The sequence below is a fragment of the Juglans microcarpa x Juglans regia genome, chromosome 8D (assembly GCF_004785595.1).
Source record: "Juglans microcarpa x Juglans regia isolate MS1-56 chromosome 8D, Jm3101_v1.0, whole genome shotgun sequence".
Lineage (NCBI taxonomy): Eukaryota > Viridiplantae > Streptophyta > Magnoliopsida > Fagales > Juglandaceae > Juglans > Juglans microcarpa x Juglans regia.
In genome coordinates, this window is record NC_054608.1 from 33,219,090 (window position 1) to 33,238,477 (window position 19,388).

The following is a 19,388-nucleotide window of genomic DNA, read 5'->3' on the forward strand; positions in this document are numbered from 1 at the left end:
TCATCCATATACCACACATTTAAAATGAAAAAAAAAAATCATGTATAGTGTATGGTATAAGAATAATAAATAAAATTTTTTAACCATAAAATGTGAAACCCTACATCTAGTTATGCTAATGTTTTTTTTTTTTTTCTGACTGAGAGTCTAGAGAAAGAGGGTGTGAAGATTTTTATCATCAACACTAAAATAATAAGTTACAGTGATCCTTTCCATTGCATTTGGATATCTCATCAATTTGGATTGTATGTCCGGTTTAGATACAAAAATACTTCTAATTTATCTCATCTAATTATTACAATTTTTTCAAATTTTCATACAAAATATAATAAATTATTCAAAATTTTCAAATTCTAAAATACTAATAATATTTAAAAATAATATTCTAACAATATTGTATTCAATTTTCAAGTTTCAACTTATCTTATTTTAACTCACTATCCAAATCTCATCTAAGGTTGCGTTTAGGTAGTGAGGTATTCTCAATTATTCGATCTGGAAATAGTAGTGAAAAAATAAAAAAAAATAATGAAAAAATATTAAATAGTAATGAATAATTGTGAAAAATAAGTGAGAAATAGTAATAAAATAATAAATAACAATGAGGTATTCTCCTTTTATATTCTTAACTTTACTTTACTTTAATAAATCCTTGATTATAAAAAATAATAATTATTATATGGAAGTTTTTCATTTTTTCTTCCTCATTTAATTTCTCAATTTCTCAAATTCTCAGTTTCTTATAATTATTTTAGAATTCTTAAATGATATTTTATTTAAATAATTTTTTATATTTATTTGAAATCGCATCAAATTTTGATTAATGAGGTGTTAAATTATGAAAATTTCTAAATTTAGAGATTAGTCAATAAAATTGAAAGACTGCACGAATTTGCCAAGGTGGATAAGTAAGGGAAAAAACAAAATAAAAAATAAAACACAATAATAAAAAGTCAAATCAGAAGCTTCTTTATACTTTTTGCTATTCTTATTTCTTCCTCCTATGTATCGCTCTTTTATCCTCCCGCCTAACTTAGCATTACTGTAAGCTGATACCATGGTCATCCACGAAACAACATTCCTTTCAGGCATTTGGTCAAACAAGGCCTGTGCTCCGTCCAAGAGGGAAAATTTAACGTACATATTGAGGAAAATGTTGGTGAGAAAGGTGTTAGGCCGATGCCCATGTGAAAAAACGTGGTTATGAACGAGCTTGCCTTCTTTGAGAGCCCAGCGAGCCAAGCAGCAGTTGATTAGCTCCGAATAGGTGATAGAATCGGCCAAGATGCCGTGTCTTTGAATGGCGTCTATGGCCGTCATGGCTCTTGGGAGGTCCCACTGGTGGCAGAAGTTGGTGAACTCGTCAAATAGAGACAAGGAGCCTGCATACACATCCCGAGACCCAATAATGGTTTCAACAAATGAACCATTTGAGTCTTATCTTAGTCGGGAAGCTTTTCCATTGCAGTGTAATTTAATAAGGAGAGCACGAAAATCGGGAGAAGGGAATTTTAAGCCCTCTCATTATTATTTTTTATTTTATTATTATTTTTTACATATTTTTTTTACTATTTATTATTTTTTACTTATTTTTTACAATTATTTAATATTTTATTATTTTTTTTTACTACTATTCACAAATATTCTCATTATCCAAACCAAATCTAAAACTTCAATTTTTAATGGGGTAAGATTATCGTTCTACACCACAGAAAAAGAATTATCAGAAACATTTTCTCCATATGAGTGAAAAATGCGATTGATGTTCGTGGGTGAGAAATGAGGATGATTTGAAAACACATGAGGTTCTATTTTTGAGAAGGATGAATTGGACATTTCATGTGTTTTATAAGTGTGCCTTTCGTGTTTTATAAATGTCGTGCGACATAGTATTTTTCAAATTGAAAATATAGTAAATAAAAAAAGATAAACTGGAAAATACAAGACACAAAAATCCTGGATTCCTTAAACAATCCCGCTACGTACTGTCGCCAACAACAGTCGGCGTTCAGTCGGATGATAATGTCGTAGCTACTATTAATTAAAAAAAAACAAAAGCTAAGTGAGTATGTTACAAATGCAGGTAATCATGCGATTGAGCGATGTCATCTCGATTTAAAGGAGTTTGGAGACGAGGAGGTTGTTTTGGGTGTATCCGGTATGGGTGGTTTGAATTCGACGATGATGGCGATGATGGGAGCCGGTTGTGGCGGCGGCGCTAATGGCCAGTGTGCAAATGGTAACTACTGCAACATGAGCGTGAGGTTCTGGTGCAGATGGAACTGTAAGGACCACCAGCACGGTGGTCACCACCGCCTCCTCTCCTCTGGGTTCCTTTTCTTCTTGGGTTGTTTCATGCTGTTGGGATCGATTGGCATGCTCTACGTCTAGCTTCTCTTTTTTTTAAAAAAAAAAAAAAATCACGAAAAGAGAAAAGAATAAAAGAAAAAGGGTTGGCAAGTCGAGTGAGCTTCTCTTCGTCTTCTTGGAGCTTCTCTTCATGTGTAACTGAGTGAGCTGCTCTTCAAAGTCTACGGATTGGCTACTACTTGAGAAATCGATGTCCTTAGACTTTTCCTCATTACTTTCGAACCAAATCGCACTACTAGGCATACCATTACAAGAACAAAAATAGGTTGCCTCACAAGCACTTTCTCCGGAAGCAATTTTGTCCTCCATGGCCACATTTTTTTGGTGCTTTTGTAGGAGGTTCGGCAAATTAATGAATCCCATTTTAAAATGTCCTTCATTGAGATGTTAATTCTATCATCTTTAATCTCGCAATTTCGGCCCTAATAGGTCAGTTCTATTGACCCAAATAAACCAAATCCATAGTTTTTGTTTTAGCTTTTGGGTTTTCAAGCTGACAATTGTTTCTGAATTCTCAAAGAAGCTTCAAGAAAAGAGCTACAGCTTTGCTAGGAATGTGAAGGAAAAAATCTTCAAGGAAAGCTCGACATTTTGTAGATGGATTTCGTTTCTTGACAGCTTGTAATTGGGTCTTAGGTGAGACCCTTTGAGTCGGCAGCATGGTAACGATGTTGTTTCTTTTACAAATCAAAACAAGGGAGGGAAAAAAATTCCTAATATTTGTAAGCCTACGCGGAAGGAATGAAACTCAAGAGAGAAAAAGGGAAAAATCGAAATGAAAAAGGAAGAAAAAAGTTCTGTTTTGATTAAAATGATTGAAACGAATCGTTTCATTTTTTCACATAGACCCGACTGTGCCGCGCTTCCTCCAGGTTTTCCTTAAAAAACAGGTTCCCACCAAGAGCTTCTTCAAACACGCGCAGCACGCGCTCTCACACAGTACCCTTTTAATCTGACGGGCGACAGCCACAGTCAGCACAAACCTCCGATAAACCCTAACAATGGCGGTCATAGGCACAGCCCTTCCAGACCCTCCTCAAATCCACAGAATCCCACAATCCAAATATGTCGACGCTGTCCGATGGCTCCCCCAGTTTTCAGCGTTCGACCGTTTCGTCGTTCTCGCCCTCTTCGACGACTCCTCCGACTCGCCCTCTTCCATCGAAATCCACTCTCTCGACACGCAAGCAGTAACCCTAAGCCCCCAATCCACCTGGGCCCCACCCTCTCGAGTATCCTCCCTTAAAACCTCCCAAACCCGGGGCCGGAAGCCTCTCATTGCCGCCGGTACTGTTTCCGGCTCGCTCCACCTCCTTCTCGCGAACGCCGTCGACGCTTCGCTCGAATCGGAGTTTTCGGTCGCGGAGGAAGAGCTCCATGTGGGGCGTGTATCATGCGTGGACGTGATGGAAGGTGGGGGAGAGTGTGTGAGCGTTGGAGAGGACGGGAGGGTCAATCTGGCGAGCGTCGCGGGTTCCGAGTTGAGTTTCCGGCGGTTTTTTGATAGCCAAGGGTTGGTCTCGTACACCTCGGTGAAATGGGCGTCGCCGGCCGAGTTTGTGACTGGTGGCTATGGGTTTAGCCTTCAGTGGTGGGATCAGAGGAAGCCCGGAGGGGCGGCTTCCCAGCTCAAGGGAAACTGGTGCGTGATTTTTCATTTTACCTTAACTAATTTATGTTTGTCATCTAGGAACGAAAATGTTGTAGATTACTGTTATTGTGTTTGTATAATAGACAATTTGCTGAGGAAAATGAAATTGAGCTAAGGTGAAATTGGAATGAAAGTTAGAGAACTTGTGCTTGTTAACACCTCTTTGGATATACAAATCATATAATCTCATCTCATCTAATTATTATAATTTTTCTATTTTTTTATCTAAAATATAATAAACAATTCAACTTTTAAAAATTTCAAAATAAAAATTTTAATAAAAAGTTATATTTTAACAATATTTTATTCAACTTTTATCTTATTATCTAATAATTCGAAACTTTTCACAACCAGCAATCACTCTTGCTACTATTACACAGTATAGAGAATCAAGCTATAAGTTGTTTATCTCCACAAGAAACTGCAAGACGTCTGAGCACAAATATAGAAAAGGGCTGATTTGTAGTTATACTAGTTTCCTTGCATTCCATCTTTTTCTTCATTCATCTGTAAATACATTTTCTATTATTAGTTGGCTTCCATTTTTAGTATAGAGTTGGTTAGTTTGTTACACGGGAGGATTATATATCCATGGCATGATGTACAGTGAAATCATTATTGAGGAATATACAGAACGTTTTCTTCATTCTTTGTGTACTGCTCTCTGTGTTCCCTTCCCACTATTCGATTACTAACATGGTATCAAGAGCCTGAGAGCCACCCATGGAGGATTTTGAAGGTTCCGATAGTTCTTCCTCCAATAGTCCCAAAAATTCCTCTGCTTATTCAGACCAAATATCAAACACCTTCCGTGCCACAAACATGGCCAAATACCTTAACCTCACCGACCCTAGCAACCCATTTCAGCTGGACAACAACGACAACCCTGCCGTCGTTCTGATCACCGACTTGCTCACCAGCGATAACTACGCCACTTGGTCCCGTGTGATGAGACGAGTTCTCTGTGCCAAGAATATAATATGCTTCATCACTGGTTCTATATCTCAACCAACAGACTCCGATGATCCTCTTCTTGACTTATGGGAGCGCTGCAATGATATCGTGGTTTCATGACTTCAGAACTCTATAAGCCCCTCCATCAAATCCAGCATTGCTTTTGTAGACAATGCCCGTGACCTTTGGCTTGATCTTCAGGACCGTTTCTCCCATGAAAATGAACCTCGTATTTACTAGCTCAAGAAGACCCTTGCCAGCCTTCAACAAGACTCTGACACTGTAAGTGTATATTACAGAAAGCTTAAATATCTTTAGGATGAGTTACTTATTTATGACCCATTCTAGTTTGCTCTTGTGGATCGATGGAAACTCTCTCAGACCGATACCAACGGGACTATGTCTTTCAATTTTTGATGGCTTTAAACAACACATATTCCCCTGTTCGAAAGCAGATAATGCTCTTAGATTCCCTCCCACCCATCACAAAAGTCTTTTCTCTCATTCAACAGCAAGAACGCCACTATCAAATGACCCCCACTTTAAACCCATCTGACTCCATGGCCTTTGCCATTCGCAAATCATACCCATTTTCTACCCGTAATCCATCTCAACAAAAATCAAAGAAAGACCGAGCCTATTGTTCTCATTGCAAGATCACAGGACACTCTTTTGAAACTTGTTTCAAGGTTGGTAACGCTAAGGCCCCCATTTGTTCTCATTGCAACATGTCTGGACATACAATGGAAAAGTGTTACAAGCTCCATAGCTACCCCCCGGACACAAACTTTTCAATAAATCTCGAGGATCAAATGCTTTTACTGCTCAAACCACTCCTATTGACTCTAACCTTGAGGATCCCAGTGATGGTCGAGTAGGTCTTACTCAAGCATAATATCAGCAATTAATGGCATTACTCCAACCACGGTAGTCCTCCACTATTGCTCAATCCTCTGCCAACCAGATTCAATCAACCATTCCTCCTAAGTCAACTTCTCACATTTCTGGTATTTCAAATTGTTTATTCGCCTGTGCACACAATCATTTATTCCCACAAGATATTTCTTAGATAATTGATACCGGTGCAACTGACCATATGGTTTGTTGTATCTCTTTTTTTACCACCATTAATTCTCCTGTTTCTCACTATGTTAAGTTACCAAATGGCACAAATGTGCCTGTTACACACGGGCACAGTTCACTTAACACCTTCACTTCACCTCATCGAAGTATTGTGTGTTCCTTCTTTTAGTTTTAATTTAATTTCAGCCAAGAAGTTGGCTGCCAATCTCACCTGTTGTCTAGTTTTTTTTTTTTTTTTTTTTTTTTTTTTTTTTTTTTTTTTCTATTTTTGCCTTATTCAGGACCTTTTATCTTGGAAAACGATTGGGAAGGGTAAAGTGAAGAATGGTCTATATCACCTACTCAACACGGTTGTCTCTCCCTCTACCCTAGTGACCATTCTTTCTCACTTTTCAAGTCTGCTATAGCTTCTGTTTCACACACTGAAAATGTTACTGACCTATGGCATTGTCGCCTAGGCCACCTTTCTTTTCCTGTTCTGAATATGATTACAGATCCTATTGTAAAGCAAAGCATTTCAACTACTAATACAAAGCATTGTTACATTTGTCCATTGGCAAAATTTCATAGACTTCCTTTTCTTCATGGCAAACATAAGACATCAATACCATTTGAAATTGTGCATTGTGATCTCTGGAGACCCTGTTCTGTTCCTGGTTGATGGCTCAAAATATTTTTTAACTTTAGTTGATGACTTCGCTAGGAGTACATGGTTGTATCTCCTTCCTAACAAAGCTGCCACCCGAACCAGCATTGAGTCTTTTGCCAATATGATTGAAAATCAATTCAACCTTACCATCAAAATTCTAAGAAGTGATAATGGAGGATAATTTAAAATGAAAGAGTTTTTTCATAAAAAAAAGGATCCTACATTAAACAAGTTGTGTTGCCACTCCACAACAAAATGGAGTTGTGGAGAGGAAACACCAACATTAGTGGCTCGTGCTTTAAAATTCCAAGCTGGTCTTCCTCTTGAATATTGGAATGATTGTGTTTTAACCGCCACATATCTCATCAATAGGACCCCTAGTCCCCTTCTTCAAAACAAAACACCCTTTGAATTTTTATTTAAATCTCCACCCACTTATGCTCATTTAAAAGTTTTTGGGTCTCTTTGTTTTGCTGCCACTCTTTCACAAGGAAGAACAAAACTTGATCCCTGAGGTCGCATGTGCATTTTTCTTGGATATCCTTTTGGAATTAAAGGTTATAAATTGCTTGATCTTGAGTCCAAAACCACCTTTGTCTCTCGGGATGTGCTTTTTCATGAGTCCATCTTTCCATTTCAATCTTGACCTCATCCTCATTCACTCTTTCTCCAAACCCCACCCTTGTTTTCACTAAACCTTTACCGGACTCACTTGATTTTCCCACAACATCTTCCTCTCCACAAGTCAGTCCATCTCCTCACCACCTTGCCACCCCACCCTCCATACCTGTACTAGATTCATCTCAACAACATGTTGCACCATCACATAATTGTTCCACTTTTTCTCCCACTATTAATCCCTCACTTTCCACACCAGCTTCTCCACCTCAACCCCCTCTTCGCAGGTCACAAAGGGTAAGGAGAGCTCTACAATACCTGCAGGAATTCCACTGCAACCAGACTTCGCATTCAGGCCCTTCTCAGTTGCTGTCCACGGCTTCTTCTTCCTCTTCTGGTAATCCCTGCTCTTTAGCTAATTTTCTGACTTATCAGAATTTTTCTCCTTCTTTTACTGCTTTTTTCACCTCCATTTCCATTGCTTTTGACCCTACCACGTATAAACAAGCTGTCAAACACCCTAGTTGGTGTCAAGCCATAAACACTGAACTGTCAACCTTAGAACAGAACCAAACTTGGATTATCATTGATTTACCTCCTAGAAAAGAGGCAATTGATTGCAAATATGTTTACAAAACTAAGTTTCATGTTGATGGTTCTATAGAAAGGTTGAAAGTAAGGTTTGTTGTCAAGGGGTTCACACAACAAGAAGGTAAGATTATACAAAGACTTTTTCTCCAGTTGCCAAGCTTGTTACCATCAGAGTCTTATTATCTGTTGCAGCAGTACAAGGCTGGTCACTTCTTCAATTTGATGTTCACAATGCATTTCTCCATGGTGATTTGAATAAGGAGATTTATATACGTAAACTACCGGGTTATAACAAAGGAGGACCCAATCAAGTATGCAAGTTTCTCAAGACCCTCTATGGACCTAAACAAGCCTCTTGGCAATGGTATTCTAAATTTTCCTCTTCTCTCATTGATTTTGGGTTTGAACAATCTAAAGCTGATTACAGTCTCTTTACTAAACTAGATAACTCATCTTTCATTGCCTTACTAGTTTACGTAGATGATATCATTGTGGCTAGTAATTGTCCTTCTTCCATTGCATCACTCAAATCTTTTCTTCACACTCAATTTAAGATCAAAGATCTTGGATGTTTGCGCTACTTTCTTAGTTTGGAAGTTGCCAGGTCATCCAAAGGTATTCACTTGTGTCAAAAAAAATATGTTTTGGACATCTTGGCTGACACAGGGACTCTCGGCAGCAAACCACTTCAACTGCCCCTTGAGCAGAATTTTAAGCTCAGCAAATCTTCTGGTGATCCACTACTAGACACGAGCCTTTATAGAAGACTTATTGGCCGTTTGTTGTATCTCACAATCACTCGGCCTGACATATCTTATGCTGTCCAGCTCTTTAGCCAATTTATGGATCATCCCACGACTTCACATTTGGCTGCAGCTCATAAAACTCTTCGATATATCAAGGCAGCACCTGGACAGGGTATATTACTCTCATCCTCACCTCCACTTCAACTTAAGGCCTATTGTGATTCAGATTGGGCCTCGTGTCCTAACACACGTCGCTCCGTTACTGGGTATTGCATACTTCTTGGCAATTCCCTTATTTCTTGGAAATCCAAGAAACAATCTATGGTGTCCCACTCTTTAGCCGAGGCTGAATATCGATCCATGGCTTCCACATGCTCTGAGCTCACTTGGCTTAGGTACTTGCTCCTTGATCCTCAGGTTTCACATCCTCAGGCTGCCTTACTTTATTGTGACAACCAAGCTGCACTCCACATCCCTGCTAATTCGGTCTTTCATGAACGTACCAAGCATACCGAGTTAGATTGTCACTTAATCAGAGACAAGATTCAAGAGGGTAACATCATTACAGCTCATGTTGCCACACAGTGCCAACTAGTTGATATTTTTACAAAGGCTTTGCCCTCTTTCATTGTTAAGTTACATTTATCTAAGATGGGAATAGTCAACCTCTATTCTCCATCTTGTGGGGGGCTATTACACAGTATAGAGAATCAAGCTACAAGTCGTTCATCTCCACAAGAAACTACAAGACGTCTGAGCACAAATATAGAAAAGGGCTAATTTGTAATTATACTAGTTTCCTTGCTTTCCATCTTTTTCTTCATTCATTGGTAAATACATTTTCTATTAAGACTATTATTAGCTGGCTTCCATTTTTAGTACAAAGTTGGTTAGTTTGTTACATGGGAGGATTATATATCCATGGCATGATGCACAGTGAAATCATTATTGAGGAATATACAGAACGTTTTCTTCATCCTTCGTGTACTGCTCTCTGTGTTCCCTTTCCCACTCTTCGATTACTGACAACCAGATGTAAACATACCTCTATAGATCTTATGCAGTAAGAAGCTTTTGATGTCTTTTTTCATGAGCGTTTGTTGGTAGTGTCATTAATTTGATTCGATTAAAACAATTTTTGAAATCTTGAAACTTTTTTCATCATCTCTGTTTTTTACTTTGCACTGTGTGTGTAAAATTGTATTCTAGGCTACTCATTTGAAAGGTTTTGGCCTGGTTTGAATAGTGAAACAAGATGAAATGATCTATGAATAGTAGTGAAATGGCTTGTGAATAGTAGTGAAATAGTTGGAATTAAGATATTTTATAGAGTTTTAGGAAAGGAGAGATAAAAAATTGAATAAAATTATTATAAAGTTAAATATTGTTATAATATAATTTTTTTAATATTATTTTTGTTTTGAGATTTGAAAAAGTTAAATTGTTTTTTGTGTTTTGTTTGTAAGTTTGAGAAAGTTGTTATGATTAAGCAATGATTAGATAAAAAAGTTAAAAATTTGAAATTGAAAAGTGTTTGTGTTTGTGGTGTTTGGATACTGAGATGAGATCAGATGGAAGGCTCTTGCTATCCAATAGGTGGAAATTTGATTCTAATGAAGCATCTAATTTATCTGCATGGAAGCGCAATCTAGTGTTATTAAGTGTATATAAGCTCGTGACTAGAAATTTTATGAAGGACAATTAATTTATTGAACTCATACTTAATTGGAAAATATTATGTATCATCCTTTCATCATTTCTTATGGGACATCAAATGATTGATAGATAAGTAAAAAAAAAAATAGCAAATAGTTTTCTAATTATTTGATGCCATATAAGGGGATGATAAAAGTATGATAGTTGGAAGGATGATAAATGGTAGTTTTCTTCTTAATTTATCCTTAAAATCCTTAGACTGAAGAAAACTTCCATACTGTATAAAATGATGATATGTAATAGTCTTTCATAGTGATAATGTTGTAGGGCTCGAGGAATGTCTGGGATTGTACAGTCCATTGATATCCATCCATCAAGAAAGCACACTTGTTTGGTAAGATGCCTTCTCCACCATTCTTGTTTTATTTCTATGTTGGATTACTTATAAAAAAATTCATATGTTGGATCGCTAAGGGATATGGGTGTAAAATCTACACCGATATTGTACAAGTATACACCTTTTTGTGCTATGCACTGCATTAGTAAAGGTTAAACATATTTTTTTTTATCAGTTATTAAAGGTTAAACATAATAAAATCTTATCATGCACCATTGGGCTGTGGATGTTGGTATTGGTTGGTTCAGAGCTCAGAGCTTTGGTGTGCTCTCTCTCTCTGTTTGTCTCATATTTTATTTCTTTCAAGGGTGCGGAATGCTGGAAGTAGGAAATATTATCTATTGAGGTTGGTTCTAGCTGTATTGTCCTGTGTACTTGGGTTCCTACCTTGCCCTCTCTGTCTGTTCTTCAAATTTCAATGAGTGACACATTGACAGTACACTTTTCACCGTAGAAATATATTTCCTCCCATGTGATGCCCTTAATGTTCAGTAATTCTTAGGTGGAAATTAAAGATAGGAAATGTGAATTGAGGCCAACGATATTGGGGGTCAAATACTCAACTAAAATTTGAGGGAATATGGAATTGTGGATGCTAGTTTAAATGGTTTAGTAATCTTATAAGAATGGATCAACAGTTTATTGCTTGTATTGCTGTTACAAACGCATGTCAATCTTATTATTCTCAAATAATTAGCTCTTGCATCATATCATAATGATAACTGATTGAAATGGTTTTCTACCTTAAAATCATACCGTCAAAGGTTCAAATATTTTCTGTTAAATAAAGTGGAAAAGTAATATAGTTTTCGTGAGACCATGTGCTGTGACTTGAATATGTGGTCTATCCTATTTCCAATAAGAGCAGTTGATATTTGAATCCAGAATTTCCCCATTATTTTCATATCCATAAAAGCACGGAAAGAAGGAATGCTTTACTCCAACTTGTTCAAGAATAGTGACTTTGAGTATTGATGTATGATTAGTTAGTTCAATTTCTTAATGGGGTGACCATCTAAAACATGAGCTAGCTTGCTGGGTGAATATTTGGTTGGCTTGAAATCTACAGGCTGGAGGCTCTTTAGGCACTGTATTTGCCTGGGATCTTAGGTGGCAGCAACAGCCGATTATTCTTTCGGGTATTGGGGGCAGTGAGGATGGAACCCATCCAGCATGTGAAAGTGAGGTCTGGGAAGTTCAGTACGACCGCCACACCAAGTCTACAAACACTGGCAACATCTCGTCCTCACGGGTCTTACCAGCCATGATCTGCTCAGAAGATGGGATCCTTGCTGTTGTTGGACAAGGTATGAGGTTCCTGTTGCAACTATTGTTGAGTGACCAACTATTATGGATAAAATCCCTCCTGTCAAAGTCGTTTACTTACAGGTGGAATGGTTGTTTTCCTTTTTGGAGGAACACAAAGTTGTTTCCAAAACCTGACGTATGAGTATTTATATATTCCACAGATGCAGAACCCATTGAGCTGTTGGCTGAACCTTGTGCAATCAACAGCTTTGACATTGATCGGGAAAACCCCTCGGTAAGTGAAAAATCATGCTAATATTGGTTTGAACTCTGTGGAAGTGTGAGAGAACAATGTTGTTTCACCTTATTATCACCCATCACCCAAGATACTTTTAAGGGGAAAACAATCTAGAAAGCTTTTAACTGATGCATCCATGTTATGCCGTGCAGGACGTGATCTGTAGTTTGGAATGGGAATCTATAGTCTTGTTAACAAGGCCATAATACCAAGAAATGGAATTGAAGGTTCTGAGATAAATTCTACTTCATTTCTCTTTCGAAAGAGCTCTCATTTCCCACAATTACTAGGCGCTTAAAACTCAAATCATGACAATAGAGGATGAAGGGAGCACTTCACTTTTTTCTATATTGATTACGCATGTGTGTGACTGACTTGTAGGCACTAACATGATAATATGTAGTTGCCTTTCCAGCATATGTAGCATGACAAGTTGTCTTGTACGGCAGGAAAGCCAGCTTGGTTTGCCTAAAATGAGAGAGAGAGCTTGTTATGTGACTTTCAATGTCTCTCTATACAGGGCTGATTTTATGGTATTTGTTCATTCTCATGCTCCAAATGTATTGAATGGCAAACAGAGGACCCCAAAGCATGCTTAGGCTTTTAATAATTGGACAGAAAACTTGGATGCAATGTATACTAAACGGTAAACGGATTTGAACAAGATTAATGTTGAGTTTAATTATCAAATTAATTATATGAATTTTATTTAGAAGAAAATCACACTTTGGGCCTAATTTGAAATCATAGTTGTAACTTAGGTTGCGTTTGGATATTAAACTGAGTTGAGTTGAGATGATAAAATATTGTTAGAATATTATTTTGAAATTTGAAAAAGTTGAATTGTTTATTATATTTTGTGTTAAAATTTAAAAAAATTGTATTATAAGATTGAGAAATACTTTAGTTCTAAAGAAATTATACAAAATTAAATTCATAAATTGATATAGTATTATAGGTTGTAAAATTATTTTTAATCACATGAAGTGAAGTTACTTTATGGGTTTATTTTTAGGGTGACATTATAGCCACCGACACATTAGAAGTGTATTCTAGTGTTTTTTTATTTTGCTTTTTTTTCATGCATTTTTTTTTTATATTCTTAAATATTTTTTAAAAAAATTATAATATTATTAAAAAATACTCCTTGAGTAAAAAAAAAAAAGCGTAAAAATTTCTTTATGTTTATAACAATTTTTAAAAACTTACCAAAAAAAAAAAATAATTAGTTTTTTAGCTGACATGGCATGTGTCGTTTGGTATATATCATGTATCACAGATTCACACCATGAAATCGTAGTGTCCTCAACCGTAAATTCCAAGAAAGATTGTGGTCACCTATCTTTTATCACCTCCACACACGGCTTCTTCTTCTTCGTCTGCTCCGAAAACTCAAAACGGCAGAAGCAACCTTAAAGAAATGGCTTGTGCAACCTTAACGGTGTCGTTCGGTTTCAGAGTCACTTCCACATTATGCCCTCCTCCTTCGGCTCGCGCCTCTCGCGGCCTTTCGGTTCAACTCGCTCCATTCAACAAGTTGAGCTCCCTTAGACTCAGTTCCTGGCACAGCGTTTCTGGGTTCGGCTCGGTTCTTCCTCAGAAGCTCTGCACAATCGCTCCCCTCACTCACAGGCTTCGCTCTCTCACCATTGTCTCTGCCAAAGGCTACAAAAGGAAGACCCACAAGGTTTCTTTCTCTCTCTCTCTCTCTCTCTGTTTAGTTCATTCCCGTTTGATTACTGAGAAAACTTGGGAGAATAGAGGAAAGGAAAATTTTGAAGCTTTTATCCTTTTGTGTTATATGAAATATATGGAATGCGCAAGTCCCATAGTTGATGTGTTTCACATACCTTTGAATCCCGTAAAACAAATCCATCTTGACAAATGGGTTTCAAATGCCACGGAATCTGCTTTTACAAATGAGATTTAGTGCTGGGTGATTAAATCCAGGGCAAGGTTCAAACTTTTGGGTTGTTTTCTTTATCCTACATATTCTAAGCATTCAAATGAGCCTTCTTTTTGGTTATTTATCTAGTAGCTTAATTATGTGCTTAAGTATTTGTTGATAGGCTTCAGCGAAGCGATTCAGGGTGACCGGTAGAGGAAAAATAGTTCGGAGGAGAGCAGGAAAGCAACATTTGCTGTACAAGAAGAACTCCAAGAGGAAATTACGACTCTCAAAAATGGTGCGCTTTTTTCTTTTTCCAACACTTCCTCTATACTTATAAGAAGAAAAGGTCGTGGTTTTTTCTGTAGGATTCTTTCGAAACGTTAAGTTCGTCCATTGATCACATGGATTAACTTGCTTCTATTTTTTTTCCTCTCTTGGTGCTAAATTTGGTGTGGAACTTTCTTAAAGTGATTCCTACTTAAGGTCTACCCTTTTGGTCAGTACCGGATTCTGTTGTTTTCCATGTATTTGATAGGGCTGGTTTGGTTACACAAAACCAAATTATCTTATCTCATCACATATAATCATTACAACTTTCACATACTCTCATACAAAATATAATAAACAATTCAACTTTCTATAAAGAGCTGTTATCTGTAATTGAGTTTGAGAAATTATCATGTTAGTGTAAGGAGTCGTTTGGATTTAGAGATGAGTTGAGATGGTTTATGAATAGTAGAATAAAATTTTATTAGAATATTATTTTTTAATATTATTATTGTTTTGGAATTTGAAAAAGTTGAATTATTTATTATATTTTGTGTAGAAATTTGAAAAAGTTGTAATGATGAGATGAGTTGAGGTTGTTTTTTAATTCAAACGAGGCCTAACAGAATAGGTATATTCATTCCCTATGGAAGTATTGTGTGTTTTTCTCTCTAATGAGATGTTAACTATCTCTTGTTTTATTGCCTTCTTTTTGTTATCTGTTCAGCATCATTTGTGAAGTTTCTGATGGGGTATGGGCTCTGTAGACTCCAATAGAGAGAAATTTAATTGGTTTTTAATGGAATAACCTGCAGATTTTATCTAATAGAGGAAGTGACAAATCCTCGTATATTGAGTGGTTTGCTGTCCTGGTTCAATAAGAGTGATTAAAAAGAGATGCTATATAGACATTGGGCTAGAAAACTAGAATGATTTATAGTTAGCTTTATTGTTGAAGACCCCCTACTGCCAATGGATCTTTTTATGGAACTTGATCAGGTTTTCCTTCTGATTTTCTTTATTTTATTAAAAAATGATGAATTAGCTTATCATCCATCTCCAGTTTTGCTTGGCATCTGTTCTATATCGTGCTGTGTTTTGGAATTTGTTAGGTATTCTTACCATCATTGGGTAACCATAACCCCTTGAGAAGTCTGTCTTTAGTCCATAACCACAAAACATCACCTTTTTCTTTCTCATTGTTATTGTCTGGTGTAATGGTACTGAAGTGTTTGGCTGTCCAGCAGTAGTACATGAGCTGGAGCCTTGAAAGTGGCCACTTCATGCTAAAGTAAAATAAAATAAAATGCGCAAGGACCGGACCGTATCAAACACCCCTTCCAAGATGTCACATAGGTGGGACAAGAAGCGCCTAATAATCCTAAGGGATTGTGAAATGGTGAAGATTTTAAATGAAAATGTGACCGGAACTGGTTGAGAGGTACTAATAAATGTTGATTGTCTGTAACATTCCACTTCAACTACTTATAAAAAGTTGTTTTAAAAAACTTTGAAAGAAAAAAGCATTCCGTTTCAACTCTCTGCATTGGTTTCTCACACGGATGCTCATGGAAAATCTTAAGTAGAACACAGACTAAAGTTCTTTGTGAAATATAAATTTCCATATTGTCTTTTAAGTACTGAGAATGGATCTTAATTTATTGTTTGGATCAGAATGAGATGATGGTTTCAAATGTTGTTTCCAAATTGGTTTCTTACGCAACTTTGCTTTACTCTCATGCACAGCATGCAGTCAGCCGGAGTGACTATGACAACGTGATTGGTGCCCTGCCATATCTGAAAGTAAATAGAAAGGCTGAGTAGACATGATGTCTAAATTTTTCGAGGGGGACCTATCTGGTCTGTATCATGTTTGATTACTCACATTTATGCAAAAGGCAAGTGTTTTGAATCTTGATTGTATCCTCCCCAAGTTTAGGGTAGTTGGATTTTCATACCCTGGAATTTCCATACCTCAATTGTTATAATCATATTAAAGGCTCTCCATCTTTCTCAGCCGCCACAACTTTCGTTTTAGTTGCCGAAAAATAAAGCTTGTATAACATTGGGGCAAACACAAAAAAGGCATGGCTTTCTTTACGAGTAAAGTCACTTGATTTGCACTTGATTGAAGTTTTTACAGTTTCTAGCTAGTGAAGGAAGAAAGGGTGCAATAATAATTTGTCACAGATACAAGCTAGTCTGCAGTAACAAAAATATGGTGGAGGATGGTGTCTAAGGTGGAGTTTTGCTCTCTCCATACCTGTAGCGGTGGGAAGGATGACCTGAACGTCGGAGATGATAGGATGGATTTCCCATTCCTCCGATGGGGTTTGTTGAATGACAGAGATGATTAGTAGCTTGTTGGCTTTTGTTTATAAGCTTTATGGTGTTGATGTTGGCATGTACTGCTTCATTCCTAGCAAACTAGGCCCTGGGAGACATGTATGGTTTTGAGAGAATACTCTTGTACCGATAGGTTTATAACCCTTCTCTGTTCTCACCGGAGGAGCATGACTAGTTCGAGTGACCAACTAATCATTGGGAGACGTCAAACTCGACCAAATGCCCTGCTTAGCGCCATCAATCTTGCGTCCTGAAAGGTCTTTAGCATAAAAAATTCTGTAGCTAGGGGGAGAAGGAAGCAACGACCTCTTAAGGTGTTTCCAAGGTGGTTTCTATACCCATGTATCATCATCATCCTTGCTGTTAGGATCTCTTTAATATTTTATTGGAATTTTAGGGTTAACAACTTTACAGTAGAAATGAGACATAAAATAGATTTTACAATGTTTATTGTTATTATGTAAATAAATCTCTTAGGCCCCAATTTCCAATTGGATAGTGAGATGAGATGAGATAAGATAATTTTAGATGAAAGTTGAAAGTTAAATAAAATATTATTATAATATTATTTTTTAATATTATTATTGATTTTTGATTTGAAAAAGTTGAATTGTTTATTATATTTTGTGTGAAAATTTTAAAAAAATTATAATAATGAGATGAGATGAAATCATTTCTGTATCCAAACGGGCCTTAGACAACATTAATCTTTGATAAATGTCAGAACAATCAACTTGGACAAAAATACCAACGTCATTTTTGTTAGTGTGTAAAACTAGTCCAATTAAGTTGTACTTAATTTAGGTTAAGGAGTTGTTGCTCGACATGTACTCAACTAAGGGCATTAGCATTAAATTGGCTATCTTGGTAGACAAGTTTTGCTTAATATCACACATTGCCTTTTATCTATTTCACTTAAAACTTAATCCCATATTGGTTTTTTAATTTATATATATATATTAATTTTTTTATCTATTTTTTTTTTGTCATTTTTTGCAGTTATACCAGTCATATGTTAATTTGTAATCAAATAAAAAATATTTTGTGTTAAGTTTCATAGTTTATAACATGCACTTTTCCAATGGTTTTATGTTTAATAACGTAACGGTTATCTACTTCAATCTAATTAAATTATTGTTTTTACTTCAAAAATACTCAATTAAAGATAATATTTAAAATTCGATGATTTCACTCATCTAAAATTCAATATAAATGTAAATGGACTGGATGAAAGAACGGAAAAGAAGAGAAAATCCCGTGGGAAATAAAAAAAAATTGAGGAAATAGAGTGTCATTGGATGGGATGAAATAAGAGAAATTTTATTTGTAGTCCTGAGTATGAGACTGCGTGTACAGTCTAATTGATGAATATGATTTAAAGGAGAGCAAAATTATTTTAAAAATGATATTATTGTAATTTTAATTTTTTTTTTAAACATAACTGTATGAGCTTGTATAAACAATCTCTATTTGTAGAATGTATGTAAACTAACTCATGAAATAATAATATTCTAAACATGGCCCACAAGAACTAGTTACTATAGATAAAAGTTTTTATAACCCCATGATGTCTAATCAATTGTAGACCAATTTTAAGTGATATTAAGTATATTAGGGACTTTACTGGCATTTGGTTAAATCAATACCATTGTTCAGCCAATACCAATGCTCGACCTTAGATAAAAGCTTCACTCTATATACATAGGTTGTGTTTGATAAGGGAAATAATCTTAAATTATTTTATTATTATTTAGTATTTACAAACAATTCACTAAGATTTATAAATAATTTATTATTTTTTTTTTATTATTTATTAGTTTTTCATTACTATTTACAAATAATATAAAATCAATTCAACATCTAAACGTAATCTTTCAATCAAACGAATTGGCTCGAATTTCAATCATACCAAGTTTGCTCTATGAAGTCCTTAGTTCGCACAATATCACCTCAACCCCATGAGACTCATCCTATTCTTAATCAAGCGATAACTTTTGAGGTCAAAGTGTTGTCGTTCCTATAAAAACCCAACAATCTTTGATGCTACATACTCTCCATTTGATGCTGTTGTTTTGAATTTTGCCTATTTTGTCGTTTTGGTTTCTTCCCCACCCCACATTCTTGTTAGCCTGTCGTTATTCAGGAAATAGAAGTAGGTAAAAAAGAAGAAGACACATGCCGTATGATAGAGTTTGATTAATGTCTTTGGATCCCATTCCTTGACATCTTCTGAAGTGTTCTTAGGAGAGCCTGATAAAAACAATGAAAGCCCCAAGCATTTGCCTACGTTGGAAACCCTCAAGTGGGTCGTGATTTGACATAAAACTTTCCCTTTCTACGATCATATTCTAGCTTTTTGGGACTCAAGTTAAAAAAAAAAAAAAAAAAAAAAAAAAAAAAAAAAAAAAAAAAAAAAAAAAAAAGCTACTCTGTCAACATCAGTACAGGTCCAAGAATAAATATCCTATATCTTTTGTTTTTTCTAACCTAAAAAACAGAGAGCGATGCAGATAGGAAAGTGACATTTCATTGCAATGACTTATTACATTACAAATAAAAACACGTAATCATGTTTGTTGTTGCTAAAAACTCATGATTGATGGCCTCGTATTGGGGTAAGTAT

The 19,388-nt window shown here is 36.1% G+C and overlaps 2 protein-coding genes across 2 annotated transcripts; both read left to right on the forward strand.

Moving 5' to 3' along the window:
- The first annotated feature begins 3,251 nt into the window (after positions 1-3,251).
- On the forward strand, positions 3,252-12,805 carry LOC121243069 (nuclear pore complex protein NUP43). The gene is made up of 5 exons (XM_041141129.1): positions 3,252-4,012; positions 10,646-10,712; positions 11,785-12,022; positions 12,185-12,258; positions 12,414-12,805. Exons 1-5 carry the CDS (start codon positions 3,372-3,374, stop codon positions 12,465-12,467), a joined length of 1,074 nt encoding a protein of 357 aa, XP_040997063.1. The 5' UTR covers positions 3,252-3,371; the 3' UTR covers positions 12,468-12,805.
- Positions 12,806-13,564: 759 nt separating this feature from the next.
- On the forward strand, positions 13,565-16,424 carry LOC121243480 (50S ribosomal protein L35, chloroplastic-like). Its single transcript, XM_041141592.1, has 3 exons — positions 13,565-13,948; positions 14,331-14,447; positions 16,166-16,424. Exons 1-3 carry the CDS (start codon positions 13,682-13,684, stop codon positions 16,241-16,243), a joined length of 462 nt encoding a protein of 153 aa, XP_040997526.1. The 5' UTR covers positions 13,565-13,681; the 3' UTR covers positions 16,244-16,424.
- Positions 16,425-19,388: the final 2,964 nt, after the last annotated feature.